Genomic DNA, 19,356 nt, shown 5'->3' with positions numbered 1-19,356 from the left:
TTTTTCACAATCATGACAAGACCACAGAGGGCTGCAACTTTTAGCAAATTCTTTTCATTCTCTACTATATTCTCCCCTTGATGATCAATAAGTAAAATCCCCAAACTTTCTGTAGTGCAAGTACATCACAGTATTGTGGCAAATGCAATATCTGAGCCTGTAAGGTTATCCATGCTTACAAAAAGCATTTTGTACAACAAAGTGTTCAGGAAATCAATTACAAAGAAATCTTCTGCAACCCTCCCAAGAAATATGTAATTATGTGTTGCAAATGATCTTTTCAATCCGTTGAAAAGACTTAAAAAAGAGAAATTGACTAACTTTGAGACCTAAATCTTACCAACTAAGAAAAAAGAGTTTTATTTTTCTTTCAGTAGATGATGTCTTAGAGAAATTATAATACAAGTGTTTTGATTATTTTTGAGAGTAGAGAAGTATATTTCTTCCACTATGAAAACAGTATGTTATTTTCTGTAGTTAGCTGATAAGAATTCTTTAACCTCTGGTATAAGCTGATCAAAATCCTTAACCAGCCTGTAAGAAACAGTAAGTTTTCAAGCTTGTATTTAAACATTATATCATTATTTTCTTTTTCTGAAGAATACATTTGTTACTCTGTTGTTTTAAGACCAGTTTGGACATTTTACTTCCATTCTGAGCAGGCATCACTGCTGAATGTGCTCCAGGTTTTCTTCCTGAGCATACACATTAGTATCAATGAAAAGATGTTTCACCCCATGCAAAGTGTGCTTGGCAGCTGCAGGGCCCAGATGATATGCTGTGGAGTTTGTTCTTTCCAGCAAAAGTGCATGGGACTGTGGTTGGTTTCCTGGCAGGCTTTTAATTCTCCTGGCTAGCTGTATAGGTAGCTGTTATGCCAGCTGGTTAACATGACTGTGGGAAAGGAGCAGGGGCAGCACCTTCTTGACTAGCATTCCTTTTTATTTTTCTGCCATGTTTTAAGCCATTTTAAATCAATTCTCTACAAGTTAGTTTTAAAGACATGGATTGTTGTATTTGTTTCCATGTATGTAATATGCCTTACCCAAGTATTATCTGGTTTTATCTTTAAAAGCTTCTGGACAAAATTCAGCAAAGTTTCACCAACATTTAGACTCCCTTCTGAGAGACAGTTGGTTTTCATTAGAACAGACAGCAACTTTATGCTCTCCTTATTTTTTATTTTTGAAACTGCGAGTGTATAGCAAAGTTCTACAGGAATTCAAATATTAAGGAGTAACGTGTAGATGCAGTACTGGGGAATATGGTTTAGCGGGCAGCATTGGTGGTAGGTAGACAGTTGGACTAGATGATTTAGAGGACTTTTCCAACCTTAATAATTCTACAATTGTATATGATCTAATTTTTTATCAACAGCACCTTTTCTACTTCTTCCCTTCTAATGGCATTCCTGCTTTTCAAGATGCATTGGTTAGTTTTAAGGTGTTTCAGACCCCATGCATACTTAAAAAGAATAATAATAATAAAAAAATTGTAACCTAAAGAAACATGGATACACATTTATCTAACAAAATTAATCTCAATTCTATTACAAGTTTGGATGAATGTTGAAATGCTTATACTATGGCAGCTAACGTAGCTTGCTTAACACAAGTGCTATGATAAATACAGAAAGCTGTATGACATTGCAGGTATTTTGTGTGGAAAAGACAAACTTAAGTGATTTTGAAGAGCATTAAAATACTCAAATTGAGATTTTTGTCAAAAGGAGCATGTTGTCACTTATTTCTCATTTCTGTTTTACAAACCTAATGATACTGCATGGCTCTGAACAAAATGTTTCTTCTACCATCTGGAACATTTACAATATTTTTTTTGTTGCTAGCTGATACAACTCAGAACAGATTGTGATTCCCAATTGTATAGTAAAGAATAGAGGCAGGCTTTCTGAAGACACAGGTGCAGAACTAAGTTGGACTTGTAATAGATACTTGGGTACTTGGGTGATTTTGTGAGATTAGGCAATGTAATGATACATTTTGTTGAAGCGTTTGTTGTGGGGTGAAGTCAAGAAGCTGGTATACTTTGTCTGATGCCTATGTTGTATAAGACTTCTTTTTCTTTTTAAAGCTAACACTGATGTTTTCATACATCTTCCTCAAATGCCATTCAGATGAAACATCCATTAGTGCTCTGATGCTTTGTGTACCTGAAGACCTAATTAATTAACCACTTTAGTTACCTGAAGACAAATTGCAATTATATCAATATCATACGATACATTTAAGATTTTCAGTCACAGGGACCAGAAGACCCACATCTTGATACAACTAACTTCAAGTCTCATTATTTTAACCTGTAGTGAATCACTTCATGTTTCCATACTGCTACTTTACTCTGTGAGGAATACTAAGACTCAGTCATATTTTTAGAGTGCACACTTTCCATCCAATTCTATTTTTACTGTGGATTTCTAAGACATACTTAGCATGAATAGTGAAACAGTAAAATATATTTTAAAAAATAGGTTCTTCATAAGTTGAAATACTAGTGTAGTCCAGTAACAAGTTGAATATTGGATTATAAAAATATGAAAACCTTTGTTGAAATGTTTAGATCATATGGAAATAGGCTATCCAATTTGATCATTAAGCTCTCATTTATTTTCCTTTTAGATTTCAAGGTGTTCTCTCATGTCATGAGAAAGTGTGAATTTTTCACAAACGTGATGATCACAATGTGTCTTCTCAGTCTACCATATTAAGAGATTTTCATAAAGTAAATACACTTATAAGGAAGGTTATCCTATGAATGTCAGCATGTGAAAGAGTTGATCTGTACTAGGAGAAGTTGCACTGATCTTTTTAATGTCATTTAATTTATTTATATTTTTAAAGTGTTAATATTCCTTTTAAGTAGGACATTCTTCTGTATATAAAATGAATTTTACAGACACTTTGCCTCCAGTACTCCAAATACAGATTATGTTTTTTTCTGAATTCCTCTAGTTATTCAATATAGACGACAACCAAAGACATTATTTTTGAGGAAAAGAAGAATTTCATCATTTATAAGAATCAACAGACATTTTGTTCTGTGTGCTGAAAATCTGAAATCTTTCCACTTATAATTTTGGTTTACATCATCAGTTTTCCCTTAATCTTATTCTCTATTTCTAAATATAACTTCATCAATGAATACTTAAAATTAAAGTGTAGACTCTCTAGATCAAGACTACTTTCTACTTACTTGAATAGAAAAATAAAATAGATTTAACAAAGGTATCACTAAAAATACCAGTTTTGCACTTCATGTTGGCTAGAGTTTGAACATACAGTACAAATACAGTACTGTAACATGCAGTAATGTAGAACTGTTGTACAAGTCAGTGCTGCCCTGTAGAAAATAATTCATTCCCTTTCTCTTCACAGATGACATATATACACCTGAGGATATTGCCAGACATATCGGCATGGATGTAAAAAAACCTTTGGAATATATTGACACCTGGGAGAAGCCATTCTCTGGTAAGATTAATTTAAAAAAATGATAAGGAGATTTCTAATAGCTATGAAAAATCAAGACATTATCTTTCTTACATAAAAACACCTCCACTAAGAAGAGAAAGTAATTCTTCATCATCATCATTCATGCATATACTTCTTACTTCAGGATGGTTGTAAGAGATAAAAATAAGAATATTTTGTGGTCTCTTCTTACTCTGTGGCACATGTTTGCAACTATAAATTACCATCACCACTGTTTATTATACCCATTTGGTCAAACAGGCACAGTACTGTAAGCACTGATTATTTTCATTCCTATATGCTCTAGATAGCAAGGGAGAACAGCTAATCAAATTACATTCCCACTGATAAGAAGGCTTTGTTGGATATTAGGATAGTTAGGAAAATTAGAATGTGAGGGATGTTGCAAAATACTAAGGTGGAGTGAATTAGCTGAAGTTTCTTTACATGTGCTCTACCAGTCTTATCAGTTTTAACTCTCTTGAAAGAGAGACAATCGTATTTTCAAAACATTCAAAACATTTCAACTGAAGATATGCAAAAATGTTATACGTCAGTTATCAGAATTTGGTTGCTTCAGCCTACCTGGTTGCTTCAGACATTTCTAGCAGAATACCAGTCTTTTTTTTTCATTTTTTCATTTTTTTACATTAAAGTAGTATTGGATAACATAACTCTAATAATAATTCACTTTTGCTACATCTTACACTTCAATCTGAGGGGGACTGGTTTTATCAGTTAGAAAGTACAGAAGTAATGAATTCTGTGAGTTAGGGTACTGAAGAAGTTTCCAGCTACACTCAGATACTGTTTACTGTGGGAAGAAGTATCCCATTGGCTGCCAAAAAAAAGAATGGTTGGCAGAAATGAGACTAACTACACATAAAATGAACTTTCAAAGTATTTGTACAAAAATCCCTGAGGATCTTTATTTTATCACTGTAATCTTGTAAGATACCGTAACACACACTTTATAAAGAATTCAAGGCTGAAAATACAACTGTGTTTATTTTCATGCTTCGTGTCTTTGCTTTTGCTACTAAATCAAACGTGAAACAGTATTTCAGATGTCAGAATATGACTTCTATTGTATTCTATTGTATTTTCTGATTTTATTGACTTGGAGGTTAAATAATTAATGACAATGTCCTATTATGTCATTCAGGAGCTACATCACCTAGACCTCAGCATCCTCCTATACCTCCTGTCAAGCCGACACCAATGCGAAGAAAGCCTCTGCCTCCAAACACTGTGACGGGTAAACCAGGCATTCCAGGTATCTCAACCTTTTCAGCATGAACATTTTATGTGTTACTTAACTCACTATCTGTGTACAGGAAAATTTGATAGCATAAATTCTTTCTGAAATTAAATGTGATATCTATAAAAACCAGTTTTCTTAAAGAGCCTTGTGTCTTTTGTCTGAATATACAAATTATTTCTGTATAGATACAGATATATTTAACCTTTTATGTAACTTGTCCACAGTAAGGGAGGTGAGAGCTAACCAGCATCAAATGAGCATAATACAAGTCATCCTTTAAATAGATCAACTGTAAAAACATTTCATGTCTACTAATAGCATTTGCAGTTATTTAATGTATGTATCAGATGGGAGATATCAGATATTATGCTTCAATACATACCCACAGCTGATAATTTATGAAAAATTCTGTCCTGTGTATCTGGCACATGCATTAACCACTGCATATAACTTGAGCTAACAAGCAGCCAAAACTAACTTATCTGGGAGGTAGAAGAATAGAAGTTATTACATGTACGATGAGTTTAGCTTCATTTATGTGTAACAGTGTTCTTGCTTCTCAGTATCATTGTTAGAGCACACAGAATCTTTTACATTTCCTGTTTTATTTTAGTTTTATCCTGAAGCTAATACTCAGTATCATTCTGTATGTTTTCTCTGCAGAGAAATGCAGAGAAATTTGAAATTAGAATCCAAAGGTTAATGTTAGTTCATCTCACTCTGCTTAGCATCATAAGTAATACTCCCCTCTTCATATTACTCTTTTTACTTCACTGGAAATATGAAGGTCTCGATTCTGCTTTATTAATCATTTCATTTTATTTGTTTTGTTTTATTTTGCTTGGGGGATTTGTGCGCTACTAAGGCAAGAAAGTTGTGAATTTTTTTCTCCATTTTCTTGAAAGCAAAGACTGCCTTTCTGTTTGGGTCTGTTAAGGAAGACTCTTTTGACTTCTATGTCCTTTGCTCGTCTACAAAATCTAAGCTGATCCATCTCTGCGGACATCATTGTGAGAAAGCTTACCCCAGTAGTAGATCTTCATGGTGGCAGGACCTAAATAAATCTTTAATATTTTGTGCAGCAATTTAGAAGTAAAGATCTCAAAGATGGTTGAAACAAGCTGTGTATCTGCATAACAGCAGAGCTAAGAAATGTTATGTCTGCACTTCCTGTTGATTGGTGGTGTTTTCTAATAGCTAAAACAGAACATGAGACCTTGTCAGTCTTAACATGTAGCATGCAAAAAAATTTGCCTTGATGCATTTTCATTTGCTTGTAATGGGATCTATTATTATTTTCTCCATTAAATCTCTAATTCATCTAACAGCATTTTGGAATTCCACCATTTTTTTCCATACTTAGTGGCCAGGTTATGGAGTAGTCATCTGTTGTCATGTCTTCCTAGACATTCAAGAAAGAATAAATTGGTTAGATGACCTGGACCTTCCTTGTGAGGCCAGGAGTAGATTTTCCTTTTTCTCTGTTTCATAGTGTTTATTCAGCTTAGTTTGAAACATCGTATAAGTTTCTTTCAGTTCTCTAGAGAGGTTGTTCCACATCATTAACAGAAAAATTTTGCTTCAATGTTCCTCTTGGATTTTCCCTGTCATAATTTTGTTCTGTTTCTTTTTAATGCTGTGATTAATTCCTTACTTGTATCTTTCTTACTCCACTAGATGAATGTTATGAGAAAGTCTATATGCAGATATTAAAAGTCTCTTAGCTATGTAAAAAAAAAAAAAAAAAAAAAAGGTTCCAAAGCATTTGTGGAACTGGACTGAAGTGAGAAGTAAGAATCTAAAATTTCCACTGTCCGCATTTATACTAGCTCCATTTTTTTAACTTAATTCATCAACATTCTGCCTTCATTCTCCATGTTATGTGTCATACTGCCAGTGAAGGTGACTACATTATGTAGTTTGTGGATTTTTGGAGGTGAGATTTCATAGTCACAATTGTCTAGTAGGTTTCTGAATATCAGTTATTGACTTAGCTCTTTTGTCTTGTAAATAAATGTGTTCTTTTATTCAAGAAACAGAATGTTAATGTTGGTTATTTTATGACTTCTACCAGTGCTTTATAGCCAGGTCATGTTCTAGCTAACTGAAGTTCTTAAAGACAGTCTCCAAATAGCAAAGAATTTTATTACTAGATTTCAAGTATAAGTTATATTGACAATATGGACAACTCAGACTTTTCTTAAATCCAACTGGAAGCTATTGAGTAAGTTTTGAGGCGAATAGTTTTAATGAAAGTATATACCCACATATTTTATGAAGTAGTCATCAGAAATCAGAATTCTGTTGAGAATGAAATAGCTTTTTGATTTTCTGAATAGTGAATGCCTTTTTGCCATAAGCTCCTCCTTCTGTCACCGTAGCTAAACCAGCTGGACCAACAATGCCAGTGAAGACAGGAGTGCCATATAAGACACCAACAGCTTTTGCAACTCCAGAGTATTATGGTGAGTATAACACAGATTGTTCTGGACTCTTTTGTTTGTTTGTTTGTTTTCTAAAATGCATGTAGGTTTCCTCTTTTTTTCTTGTTTCCTTTTTCTTGAATACACTGATCCATTATATATTTAATATGAGAAGTACTCTATCTGGGATGATTCTGATTTCTGTTTTGCCACTTTGACTTCTGTAACTTGGCTGAATTCGTATTGGTATCTTCTAATATACATCTTTGTAAAGGAGAACATGATGACCCTTCTATCTTGGTAGAAATCAATACATGCTAAGCAGGACTTCAGTACTATTCAGTGTCTACTTTTAGTCTGTGAGAGAAGTAAATAAGACACTTCTTTTACTGAACATTTCATTTTGTATAGGATGTAAATTAAAATTGTTAACTTGACACTGGCAAGCACTCAAGGTGGTTGTGGTATCCTACTACCTAAGATCAATATGTTACTATCTAGATCAGAAAAAAAGAATGCAATAGAATAAACATAATGATCTGTTGTGAATTAATCTTTTATAAAATCACGTAGGAGTAAGCTGCAAGTGGAGGAACACTTCCAGGAATGATTTAAAATGCCAGAAGAACTGTGAAATTCTAGAGTTCTAACATTGAAACTTAATATTTATTGCAAACTGAGTCATAACTGTGTCTCCTTACAGTTGATGCAACTGTCTTCAGTTCAAGCCCTACATCAGAAACAGATTCTTCAGGCAAACCAAGGTACCTAGGTAGGATTTTAAAAGCTATGTTATTTCAATTTGAGGAAATATATGGAAACTGTCTTTAATCAAAATTATCTTGTTTGATTATTTGAGGGCCAGAACTTCATTTGATTCTTTTCCGTCTCAGTCAGAAGAAAGGGCTCTATGGAGAGTCAGGATCACCAGCCTGTTCTTGGCTACATTTTACATCTATTCTGTTTTCTTCTATACTACAGCCTCATATTTTGCAGACTAGCAAATTTGAATTTTAGAGCTAATGAGTTTTTAATTATAAATTTCAGTAATTTTCTTTTCCAAATTTTCATGCAGAATGCAAGACATTTGCCTCAGGTTTTCTCCAAGGTTTGATCCTGTATTACTGAAACTGTTTGAGATTCTGGCATTTTCTAGAAGCTGCAAGTTAATGACTGAATTACTCTCAACTAAACATTACTCTTGCTGATGGACTAATGGGCATTACGTCTTTATATTATCATAGCACTCAAAAGTTGCAAATGAAATTGTGGTGTCACTTTACTGTAGAAAGAGTACAACAATTTTCACAACAAAATTTAATTATTTCAAATTGCTTAACAATGTGTATTACTCACTAGTGCCTGCAAAGTAACTTTTCATCAGCAGTGACCATGGGAAGAGAGTGCAGATTCCATATCTAAAGCAACCAAATAAATAAGAAAATTTAATAAATAAATAAATAAATAAGTCAGAGCAGCTTAGAGAGAGTATTGAATATATAGTTTTTAATTCTTAAACTTCTTGTGGCTGATTTTGACTTGTGCATATTTTTGCTATAGTCCCTAAACTGGAAGTTGCATACTGGGTGGAATTGCATTGATTTACTAAAACATCATTGTTTGTACTCTTTACCGAATAATAACCTTTTCTTATTGCTTTTAGCACCCCATGTCAAGTATATGAAGAAAGATGATGATGTGCCTTGCTCTATCACAAGCTCTCTTGAACATTTCCCTCAAGAAGAGGCTGGCATCAAAGAAGAACCTACTCGTCCTCCACAGAATCCTCCAACCAACCTAACAGTTGTGACTGTTGAGGGCTGTCCAACTTTCGTCATATTGGACTGGGAAAAACCAGACAATGATACTGTTACTGGTTGGTTTGATTTTTCATCTATTTTATCAGATTACAGTATTTCTAGCTTATTTTTACTTTGACAGTGGTTTTATGCAATTTAAGAAAATACTGTGATTAGGGAGGAGCTTTTGTGTCATGCTACTGTCTGTCAATTATGTGTAAGAAAATGCTAATAGATTAGAACAAGATTTTCTCAGCTATATCACTGGAGTCTGTGATGACACAAAAAGATACTTAAGAAATATGACTGTATATTCCCTTCATTTCTAACATTTCTGCTTACTGTAGATAAGCAAAAAATCTACAACCTTTCTGATAAGAACAAATCACGAAGTTCTAGCAATGTAACAGCACTCTTTATTATTAAGTTAGATACACACAATATAGACATCTTTTGTGCCTTAAGAATGTTTTTGATTAGTGAATCAGCGAACCAGAAATGTAAGCCAGAATGCTTACATCATTCTAGTAGGTCAGCAGAACTCTGCCACATATTATCTGCAGTATCCACCATAAGATCACCAAGTTCTCTCTGTTTAAAACCATCTGTTTATTTTTTCTCATTTGTAAAAGAAAGTTATTGTATTGAGAGTAAACACTTTGTGAGGCAGGCATTAATGAGTACCTAGACAGGTAAACATGTAAGGAGACCACTCGTAATTCTTCCATATAATCATCTTCCATATATCAACACAAGCTGACCAGATTTGAACACTTGAGAGGAATTTATGGTTCCTCTGTACTGTCAGAAAATGACTTTCATTTTCACCTCTGACATAAAAGAAAATTTTGATTTGCAGTATCACTGGTACACCACTACTATGGCCAAACAGATTTGACTGTGTTGCCTTATAGAATAGAATAGTTAAGAGAATAGAATAGTTAAAAGTAGGAAGTCTGGAGAGCAAGACTTGATCATTAGCCATTCACTTTAGAATATAAGTGGGATGTTTTCAGATGTTGCTCTATATGCCTGTCATGACAGATTTGAGTGCAGAGGTATAATAATGACTGTCATAAATTCTCTTTCCCAAATTAATCCTTTCTTGCTCCTCTAGAAATGATTACTAGGTTCAGCCTCCATTCTTTCTTGCTCTTTCCACAGTTTGGGAAATAATAAATGCAAATTGAATGAGACACACAAAACAAAAATTAAGCTGCATCTTCTCTTCTGAGAAACAGGAAAAAAGTTGCCTCTCCTGATGAATGAAAAGGGGAAAAAAATGTCTATAGGCTAGTATAAAGTATCAACAAGAGTTAGGAATGGTTACCTAACTTGCTGTTTTGTGCTGGTAAAAAAAGAAGCGTGAACCTATTCGTAGCCTAAGTATGAGGCTGAGGAGAGGCTCTGTGAACAGTCCCCATTCTAAGCAGTACTGCAGTGCCTCTTTTTGTTTTGCTCTGTTGTTTTTGTTGATATCTAGAGGCCTTTCTACATACCTAACCTTAGTTTGATTAGATCAGATATTCACTTAGTCTGCATGCTTTCTTGGAAGCAGGCCTGCTGTTTTTCTTGAACGTGTCATACCCACTGCAGCACTACTAGTTCAATTACAGAAATATAAAAATATTTACATTATAGCAGGGAAAAATGTCAACATGCATCATGTAGTGATGAAAGCAAGGCCTGGTTGCCATTTAAATACAGTCTTATTTCCTTTCTTTTTCACATTTGCAGTGAAAACAGAGCAAGCAATACACACTATACTTTGTAAGTCTTTAGGTGGAAGTGCTTGCTGTAATCACTGTTTGTAAAAATTAACTTTCTTTGAGATTCTTCTGGAAGACTTCTCTGAGACACCAGGCATAATCCTCTCTCTTCTGAGAATGGAGATTAAAACTTTCTGCAGAACATGCAAATAGGATTCATTTTGTTTCATTGAGATAAACTTTAGTTTTCATTTTAGGTAGCTTAATTTCTAGAAGTAACAACATTCCCGTAATGTTAGAATCGTAAATTTCGATTCTTTTTAAATTCACTATGTGTAACACATAATGTTTGAACTCTGTGGTTTACAAATACTCCCACTGAGTTTGTCTCTTTCATTTTAACTTCAAAAAAATAACTCCATTATTGACTCATCCAAAGATATTTTCTGAATTCAGGAGAAGGCAATGAATCCCATTTTCTCAAAAAGGTGATTATTTCATGTTGGCACAAATACAATATTACTTGTTTAGACAAACAAATCAAATTTTCTGTCATCTCTTTTTATTTTTGTATTTTTATGCATGTTTTCTCAATGTTCTGATTTGCGCGTCAAACTTTTTTTTTTCAGATAGAACTGTGGAAACAGTGGTGTAATTTTTTAAGCCTTTTTTAAGAAAGAATTGCTCTGGTTGACCTTTAGCTAAGGTATTGCATGAGGGTTTTCATCATTTTGGTTATTACTAAAAACAAAACTGTACTTCAGTAGTGGAAAGGTCTGACAAATAATACCAAAACAGTGATCAAGCTTACCTTGTTGTTTTCATAAAGGCTGCAAATGTCAGGGACCAAGACATTTTTGCTGGTGGTCTGCTAGTCTGGTTGTGTTGCCTGTGTGATGTAGAGCAGCATATTTTCTAATCCACTGAGGTTCATTGTCAATATGTAGTAACAACCAGGTGCTGAATGCATTCCAGTAATTCTTTGTGTGTGTGCATGCAAGCACATGCCTATGCACACATTGTTTTATGTTGTATTTTCCAACTTGAATGAGTTAAAAGTTCAAATCACATGGTTTTTTGCATCTGAGCTATCCATTTCTGCAGGTCTCTGATTTTGTTTTTAACAGGCAGTGGTTTTCTGCTCTTCAGGGGTGTCTTCTAGAGGAGCACTTTTGAGCATAGAAAGTTTGAAATCTTCAATATCAGCAGTAATACTTTGCTTCATGCTGATATTCTTACATACTCTTAAACATATTTTAAAGTTTAACTTTCTCTATATATGCTCCAAATAACTGAAACTGTTTTAAGATATGATATAAAAAGATCCTTTTGAAACTATTATGGCAAGTGATTTAAAATCCACATGTGCATGTATATATGTAATTACCAGGACTGAATGACTGGTGTAGAAGCTTGGAATTTTAGTACACCAATTTTTTAGGGATGCTTTGCACTCCAACTTAATTGTATCACCATTAAATAACTTACTGCAGTGTTTTCAATGCCTGCTTTTTGCAAGAAGAGTGCAAAGAAAGACAGAGCTGCATATTCACAGTCAAAATTAGATCAATTCATTTCTGTATTTGGGCATACGTTCATTTTCTTACAAAACTACGAGAGACAGAGAGTCTGAAAGTCCAGCAACACTTGCGAGAATTTTATTCCTTTTCAACACTGAATTTCATTGCAGGTAATGTTTTATCTTTCCATGTTGACAACAAATGGATATACTTGTATGGAGAAATTAAGAAGAAAAAAAAAAGCCCTACAGCTTGCTAATATTTACTTAAAAACTAATAGTGTCATGAGAGGAAAAAAAACAGGGAAAGAAGTCGCTTTGTAGGGTTCATAGGTAGTTCTAGTGTTCATTTTCGCAGTATAATACATGCTTTATTCCACCGTGCTATGGATCTAAATTACACATGTTCTTTGAAAATGTTCTGCTGTGTTAGCTTACAATTAGCAAAGCTGAACTTGGGATTACAGACAGTTTTTAGGAAGAGAAAGTAAGATCCTGAGAAGCTGTGAATTTCTTAACAGAGAGGAAAATCAGCAATATGCTCCATGTTTTCATTAGAAGAGGCTGTTGAGAATCATGTCAGGGGATATATATAAAGAGAGACTGTGTCTTGGACTTAGCTATGGTTTGCTGAAGGGTTATCTTCTTCCCAAACACCTGGTGTTACTTCCCTACTCAGAGCATGACTTCTTCTTGGTGGTACATGCCAGTGAGAGAAAAAGAAAGTAATGAGCCTCTATAAGTAATATAAACACAGAAATAAATTTAAACAAAATTATTTAATTCTAAAATGACATATTCCCTAAGTGCACAACCAAAATTAGTGTGGAAATCTTAAAAACTTAGCTTCATCAAGGTTTAAGCATTTAGAAACTGTAATTCCATTTTTGATTCTTCTTTATTCAGATAAAAGGATATTTAAACTTCTTTCTGTTCAGAATTCTGTCAGTAGCGTGCCTTTGGGCAGAGGTGAGATGTTGAATACCCTCTGTCCCTCAACTAAATTATGAGAAAAGATGAGGGACTAGACACTCATCAATGTGTAATTGGAACTCTTCAGGAGTTTTTCTACTGTTTTAGAATAGTGATGCCCAGACTTGTACAGATGAAACATCTATGCAGCCTTTTAGACAGTGGAAGATGAGAAAAAGATGAGAAAAGAGAGAGCAATAAAGACGCTCAAGCTAGAGCTACTACTTAAGCAAATTTCTCTTTACTGTAATTTTGCAGAGTATGAGGTTGTGTCAACTGAAAATGGAGCGACTGATGGTGAAAAGGAGAAGTCAATTATCACTACAAATCAAACTCATTCTACTGTAGAAAACCTAAAACCTGACACAAGGTAATTAAATAAGAATATTTTCTAAGTTAATTCAACTAATCTAGACTGTCAGCTAAGTGCTACTTCAAATGAAAATGTATTGTATGTATAAATATAAGAACAGTTGCTTCAAATAATACATATATATATAATGTATTAGAGCAAATAGGTTTTAATCCTGCTCTGAGAGGAAAAGGTATGCTCGTATATTGCTTTCTTTTAACAGATAAGACACATCTGAGGAACGTTTAGGAAATTTCCAATAAAACATGAATGGTCTGGGGAGAGGGGGAAAAAAGCAGTGTCCTGTGTTTCTGTTGTTCATTTATTTCACTGTAAAGTTAGTGAATGACAAGTGTTTTTTCCTGTAATACCGTGACTATGGTAATCATATTTTCCCATCACAAATAAATTCTCCTTTTCTCTTACTATTATTAAATTTGTAATATAGCGCAAAATTCTGTGCAGAACCCATCACGTAGTTTAACTTTTAGGTGACATGGATTAATCTGGCACACTGGTTTTAGCTCACCTACTTGTGACTGGCAGCTTCCAGGAGGAATAAGGAGCTGTTGCAGAAAGTGAAGAGGAAAGGAAGTGGAAAAGAAAGGCTAAGCAAAACTAAACAATAAATAAATTAATTAAAAAACAACAATAACAAAACTTTGCTGAGAAACAAACTCAAAAAATGGTTAGAATGCTGATAATCACGATTATCTCTGTTATTTCCTAAGGGAAAGTATTCTATCATTTCCTAAAGTCACACTGCTTGTGAAAGGGTGAATGCCAGTATGTTGTTCTGTCATCTATGTTAGCAATACAACTGGTGCTGAAGACCAAGCCTCAGTTTCCTCCATTTCATCAACTGAGGAGGCTGAGATGAGACAGCAAAGCAAAAGATCTCTGGACTAGTAGCTGAAGAAAGACAGTGGGCACTGCTGTTTGTGCTTTCACTTCTATTTTAATCCCTGCTTTGGAATGAGGCAGTTGCATTCTTGAAAACCATCTTTAGACAACTGTTTTGTTTTTTTATTTTTTCAGAAAGGATGCAAGATGGAGGCAGGCTAGAACTCTTGGAAAGGTGATAAGGAGGACAGGAACTGTGGGAAATAGATAAGCTGGTTTGTTTAACTTTAATTTGGAACAATTCTGTCAGTACCTACGAGAAGACTTGGGGCTTGGGGAGCAAGAGCAGAGCAGAGACCATGGAGACCAGCTGTCTTTTGTAGTGTGGATTTTGTTAAAACAAGCTTAATATGAGATCAGCACCAACTGGCAGATGATGCCTTAGGATAAAATGGGGTACCTTCACTCTGATGAGGTGACAGCTATAATCCCCACTCCCACTCTCAAAAGCGAAAGGCAGCAAGTATTTCTGGATTCAGGAAGCCATCATCTGAAATTGAAAATATTTTATGTGAATTGCAGTACTGCATGTCCCTTCAGTCCCACAGGATTTCAAGGAGGTGAAGTCCTCAGTGCAGTTCTGTTTGATTAAATTCCAATTTCAAAATGTGTGTTCCCTAATTTTGAAGACTCAAAAGGATAAGAAGTTATTACTGTTGCAGTTTGAATCCAGGCTTGTTGGCACATTCATTTCAGAAAAAGTAAGAAAGTCATTGAAGATGACTGGCATCATGTAGTGTCAGTGTTGCGAAGAAAAACATATGTCCACAACAAAGGTTTCCTATCTGTCAGGAGCTGATTGCTCACTGATTATGTAAATAGCCTGGTGGGTAAAGGTGACTGAAAATAGAAGGGAGAGACACACAGCGAAACACAGCTGTATAAAGTAATTAACAGAGTCCCTGAAATGTCTGCAATTTCATCAAGTAATACATTAAATCCAGGAAGTGGATTTTTCCATAACTAGCTTTAAAAGAAAGAGCTGTAGAAGAGGTGGAGCTGGAAAAGAAACTTGGAGGAGAAAAAGAAATCCGTCTTGCAAAGGACCAACATTTACAAAACTACTAGCAAGTATATGGAAAGAGATGCTCAGTAGCAGAAAGTGAATTAGCTAGGAAAGAACCTCTTGGCCCTGAAACACTTTGGAGAAGCTGACGAGCTGAATTTGAGATTCTAGTTTTTCCAACTTTCCTGAAGCCATCAGTGATGCTGTGTGAATCCCATATGCTGCTCTGAAGATTCAGTGCCTCCAGAGCTGAGGAAAGTTCAAGATTGATCCAATCTGGGCAGATCTAAATTGAGAATTGCCAAAAGGAATAAGAATGACTGTGAATATTGAATCTCAGTCTCTGTAAGTAAATTTTAACCAGAAACTTCCTATGGCAGCAGAATTACAGTTCAAGCCTGTAATTCTCCAGATGTTTAGTCTTGAGGAGCTTTACACAACAAAGACGGTCTGCAGCCCCCCTTGTCCTGTTGAGGTAAAACAGATAGGATATGCTAATGCCTCGCCAGAAGCTAAAGAATTAATTGCCCATATCCAGGAGGAGCGAAGCAACATGAACAAATCATCAGTGCAAAGGGGACAGAGCAGGCAGCTGTGAAAAAATGAGTGTATCTGTGCCTGACAGATCATGCTGTTCCTTTTTTTCTTTTGCATTCTTCTTTCAAGTAGATCATACTGCTACACCTCTGGAAAGCTCTGCAGTAAGCCAGGCACCCCTCTTGAGGAAGACAGCTTTTACAGATGAGGAGATAATGGCCAGACTTGGAGTATTTAAGAAATTTGGACTGTGTTAGGAAGACAGTTGCAATGAGAGACTGTCAGTCTCTCTTGAAAAATTGCTTGTGTGGTTGCAGCTGTCAGTAACTATAAACGTGGAAGTTAAACAGGATACAAGTTTCTCTGAAAAGGAGGATTATTATAATGGCCATTTACCTGAAAAGTGACTAGATCCAGAAAAAATAGTTTTACCATAAGAGAAATGGAGTTCTCATTAGCAGTGCAGTTATCAGCTACTTGTTTTTTAGACATTCATACCATCTTAATATGGAAGTGAAAATGAATCTTCATAGACAAAAAGCAACTTAGGAGGGCTACTCTACATAAATGAAGTTTCTGGCAGTTTGTCATATTTCCTGTTCGTCTTATAACATGTATGCCAACCTTATTCCTTCTTGGTGACTTGATCACAACACATCTGGACTTGAGAGTAGAAATTAAAAATCTGTCAGAATGTGAGGACATATACCCTTTAAATAAATTTGAGGCACAGTCATTTGCTTCCCACACAAATGCTTGTTAAAAAAAAGACTTCTACAAACTCCCGTGCAGTTTGATTTCCTTGGAGCATTAAGATTCCTGCACCTTTTTCCAGAAAAAAGGGGACATTATATCTATTCCATTCTCTTTTAGTAAAGCATGCCTGGCAATTGCATTTATTTAAAGAGTTTTCCTTATAGGACAAGTATGTCTTTTTCACCTGGAGATTTGCCAAGCACAATGCTTGAGGTATTTCACTATCACATCTTAGAAAGATGCTGTTCATCTTAGCAACCTGGAAAGTATTAATTGTGATTTACATTATTTGGTTGGTCAGAGTTCTTGAAACTGCTACACCTCCTGGCATTAAGCTGTTATCTGGCTCCAAATACTCTGGATCTAGATTTTTATTTAGTTTCATCAAATATTTTGCTTTTACCTGAAATATCTCAAAGCATGTTGTACATTATGCAAGCTAAACGACTATGGATAATTCTTACACAGAGAGTTACCATGGAATCATAAAGTCATAGAATGGTTTGGGTTAGAAGAGACCTTTAAGATCATCTAGTTCCAACCCCCTGCTATAGGCAGGGACACCTCCCTGTAGACCAGGTTCTCAAAGCCCCATCCAGCCTGGGCTTGAATGCTTCCAGGGAGGGGGCAGCCACAGCCTCACTGGGCAACCTGCTCCAGTCTCTCACTACCCTCACAGTAAAGAATTTCTTCCTAATATCTAATCTAAATCTACCCTCTTCCAGTTTAAAACCATTTATCCTTGTCATGTTACTACCTGCCATTATCAAAAGTCTCTCTCCATCTTTCCTGCAGGCCCACTTCATCACTTCATCTAATTGTGCTCAAAGAGGAAATCTTTCTCTTGTTTTAAAAATGTCTTCTACTTAAGAATTTCTGTTATAGAAGTGCTCCTGTGAGTTAATAATCACATATACAACTTTATACTGAAGTTAGCTTTTATTATTTTTCACATTATTTTCAAGAATTTTAGAATAGATTCAGGTCACATTTCAGTCAGCCCTCTGTTTGTTGTCACACATACCACACCAAATTTTCTGCAGCTTTTGCTATCTTTATTCTTCAATTAGTTCTTTTCATTAAACAAAGCAAAATAGCTCAACACCATTCATCCTCCTTTCTTCTAGTTCATTCAAGCAGTGAGATTCTGTGAGCTTGTTTGTGAACCTCTGAGCAATCTCATATAGCTTTTAAGTTGGCTCTGTAATGAAAAGAGGCCTGGATCAGATAGACCTTCAGACCTCCATTCCAACCTGAATTATTGTATGATTACTTCTTATGCGAGTGATTTCTGATCTTGTTAATCTTAACTTTGCTCATATTCTTTAATGCAGGCTGACATATTTTTGTATATTAAGGCAAATATCATTTATTTCTTAGCAAAGAAAAAAGAGAGAAAAGAATGTTCTAGTATGAACTATGTTGTTAGCTTAATATTTGTCCTCCAAATGGAAAGTTCGCAGTTTTCATGCTGAGAGCAGGTTTTTGAGAAGTGCACCATCTACTCTACTTGGAAAACATCCAAAGCCAAACCACAAGATTTATCATGTTGGTCAAAATAATTTCAGTCTATTTTCCAACCAGACTTTTGAGGAGACACTCCATCTAACTTGTCATACGGATCACATATATTTGAGTTTGTTTACAGGACTGCCCTCACTGGAACTCTTATTTTCACTGGCATACCCAAAAGCCCATTCTTTCTGCTTTTTGTCTGTTCTTAGTTTTACACTGCCCTTAAACAAAGAAAGTACTGCAGCAATTTCTCCTATGATAATAGTCAAGCAAGATCTGCCAAGTGAGCATCTAGCAAAGTAAGCTAATTATTCAGTTTTTTCAGCGTTTCCTTAATTGAGATGTTGGCTTGTAATCCGCCTAGAGAGACCTGACATAGAAATGGGCTTAGTATGATTTTTGATTCCTTCATTTTGCCTCATGCATAGTAATGATGTGTTCATCTCCATTCTCTCCATCATTAAGATCAGCTTCACTTTTTAATGCATCTTTCCTAATCTAAAATATTAAAAACAGATTTTGGGGTTTTCATTGGGGTTTTGGTTTGTTTGGTTTGTTTGGTTTGTTTGTTTTTTTTGTTTTGGTTTGGTTTTGTTTTTTTTTGTTTTTTTTTTGCTTCCAGTTTTACTTTCTCATTTCCAAAGGAATTTTTGCCTTTATTTTTTTTAAAATAGTTTTCTAACTGCTTAAAATTGATCTAATTTTTTTAAGTCTCCAAATCATCTGATCTGGTTTCATTTTTACTTTCCTGTTTCTGCTGGTTCTCCTGACAAAATATGTCATTTCTGTTTATCTTTGCCCTATCTTGAAATATTTTTTTTAAATTAAGGGTATATTTTCTCTTTCATTCTGGTGGTTTGTTTAAGGGCAGCTAGGTTCATAGAATATGTCACTAGTGTCCAGGAAACTTTGCAGCACTAATTACTATACAAGCTTTCAAAAAAGAGTCTGAATATTGTTGAAAACAAGTTCTCATGCATGTTTGTATTGGCAGTAAGTGGAAGGTAATAAAGGAAAATATGAAGACTGCAGTTCTGCTGTGTTAGTCACAGATGTGCCAGAGTAACCCTGGGGAAATTCAGATAGTCATTAAAAGGGGGATGGTGTCCCCTC

The 19,356-nt window shown here is 35.0% G+C and overlaps 1 protein-coding gene across 30 annotated transcripts in view; it reads left to right on the top strand.

The window, feature by feature from the left end:
- The window catches only part of ABI3BP (ABI family member 3 binding protein), a 130,528-nt gene that overhangs the window by 98,518 nt on the left and 12,654 nt on the right, over nucleotides 1–19,356 (top strand). For all 30 annotated transcript variants that reach the window (XM_010720269.3, XM_010720294.3, XM_010720238.3 and 27 more), the window contains 6 exons: nucleotides 3,393–3,488; nucleotides 4,654–4,764; nucleotides 7,134–7,217; nucleotides 7,879–7,947; nucleotides 8,839–9,051; nucleotides 13,433–13,544. In XM_010720269.3, coding sequence (XP_010718571.1) covers nucleotides 3,393–3,488; nucleotides 4,654–4,764; nucleotides 7,134–7,217; nucleotides 7,879–7,947; nucleotides 8,839–9,051; nucleotides 13,433–13,544 — 685 coding nt within the window. The remainder of the gene's footprint in view (nucleotides 1–3,392; nucleotides 3,489–4,653; nucleotides 4,765–7,133; nucleotides 7,218–7,878; nucleotides 7,948–8,838; nucleotides 9,052–13,432; nucleotides 13,545–19,356) is intronic.

The sequence above is a fragment of the Meleagris gallopavo genome, chromosome 1, assembly GCF_000146605.3.
Source record: "Meleagris gallopavo isolate NT-WF06-2002-E0010 breed Aviagen turkey brand Nicholas breeding stock chromosome 1, Turkey_5.1, whole genome shotgun sequence".
NCBI lineage: Eukaryota > Metazoa > Chordata > Aves > Galliformes > Phasianidae > Meleagris > Meleagris gallopavo.
Note: the sequence above shows the minus strand (reverse complement) of the source record. Positions and strands in the feature narration are given on the sequence as shown.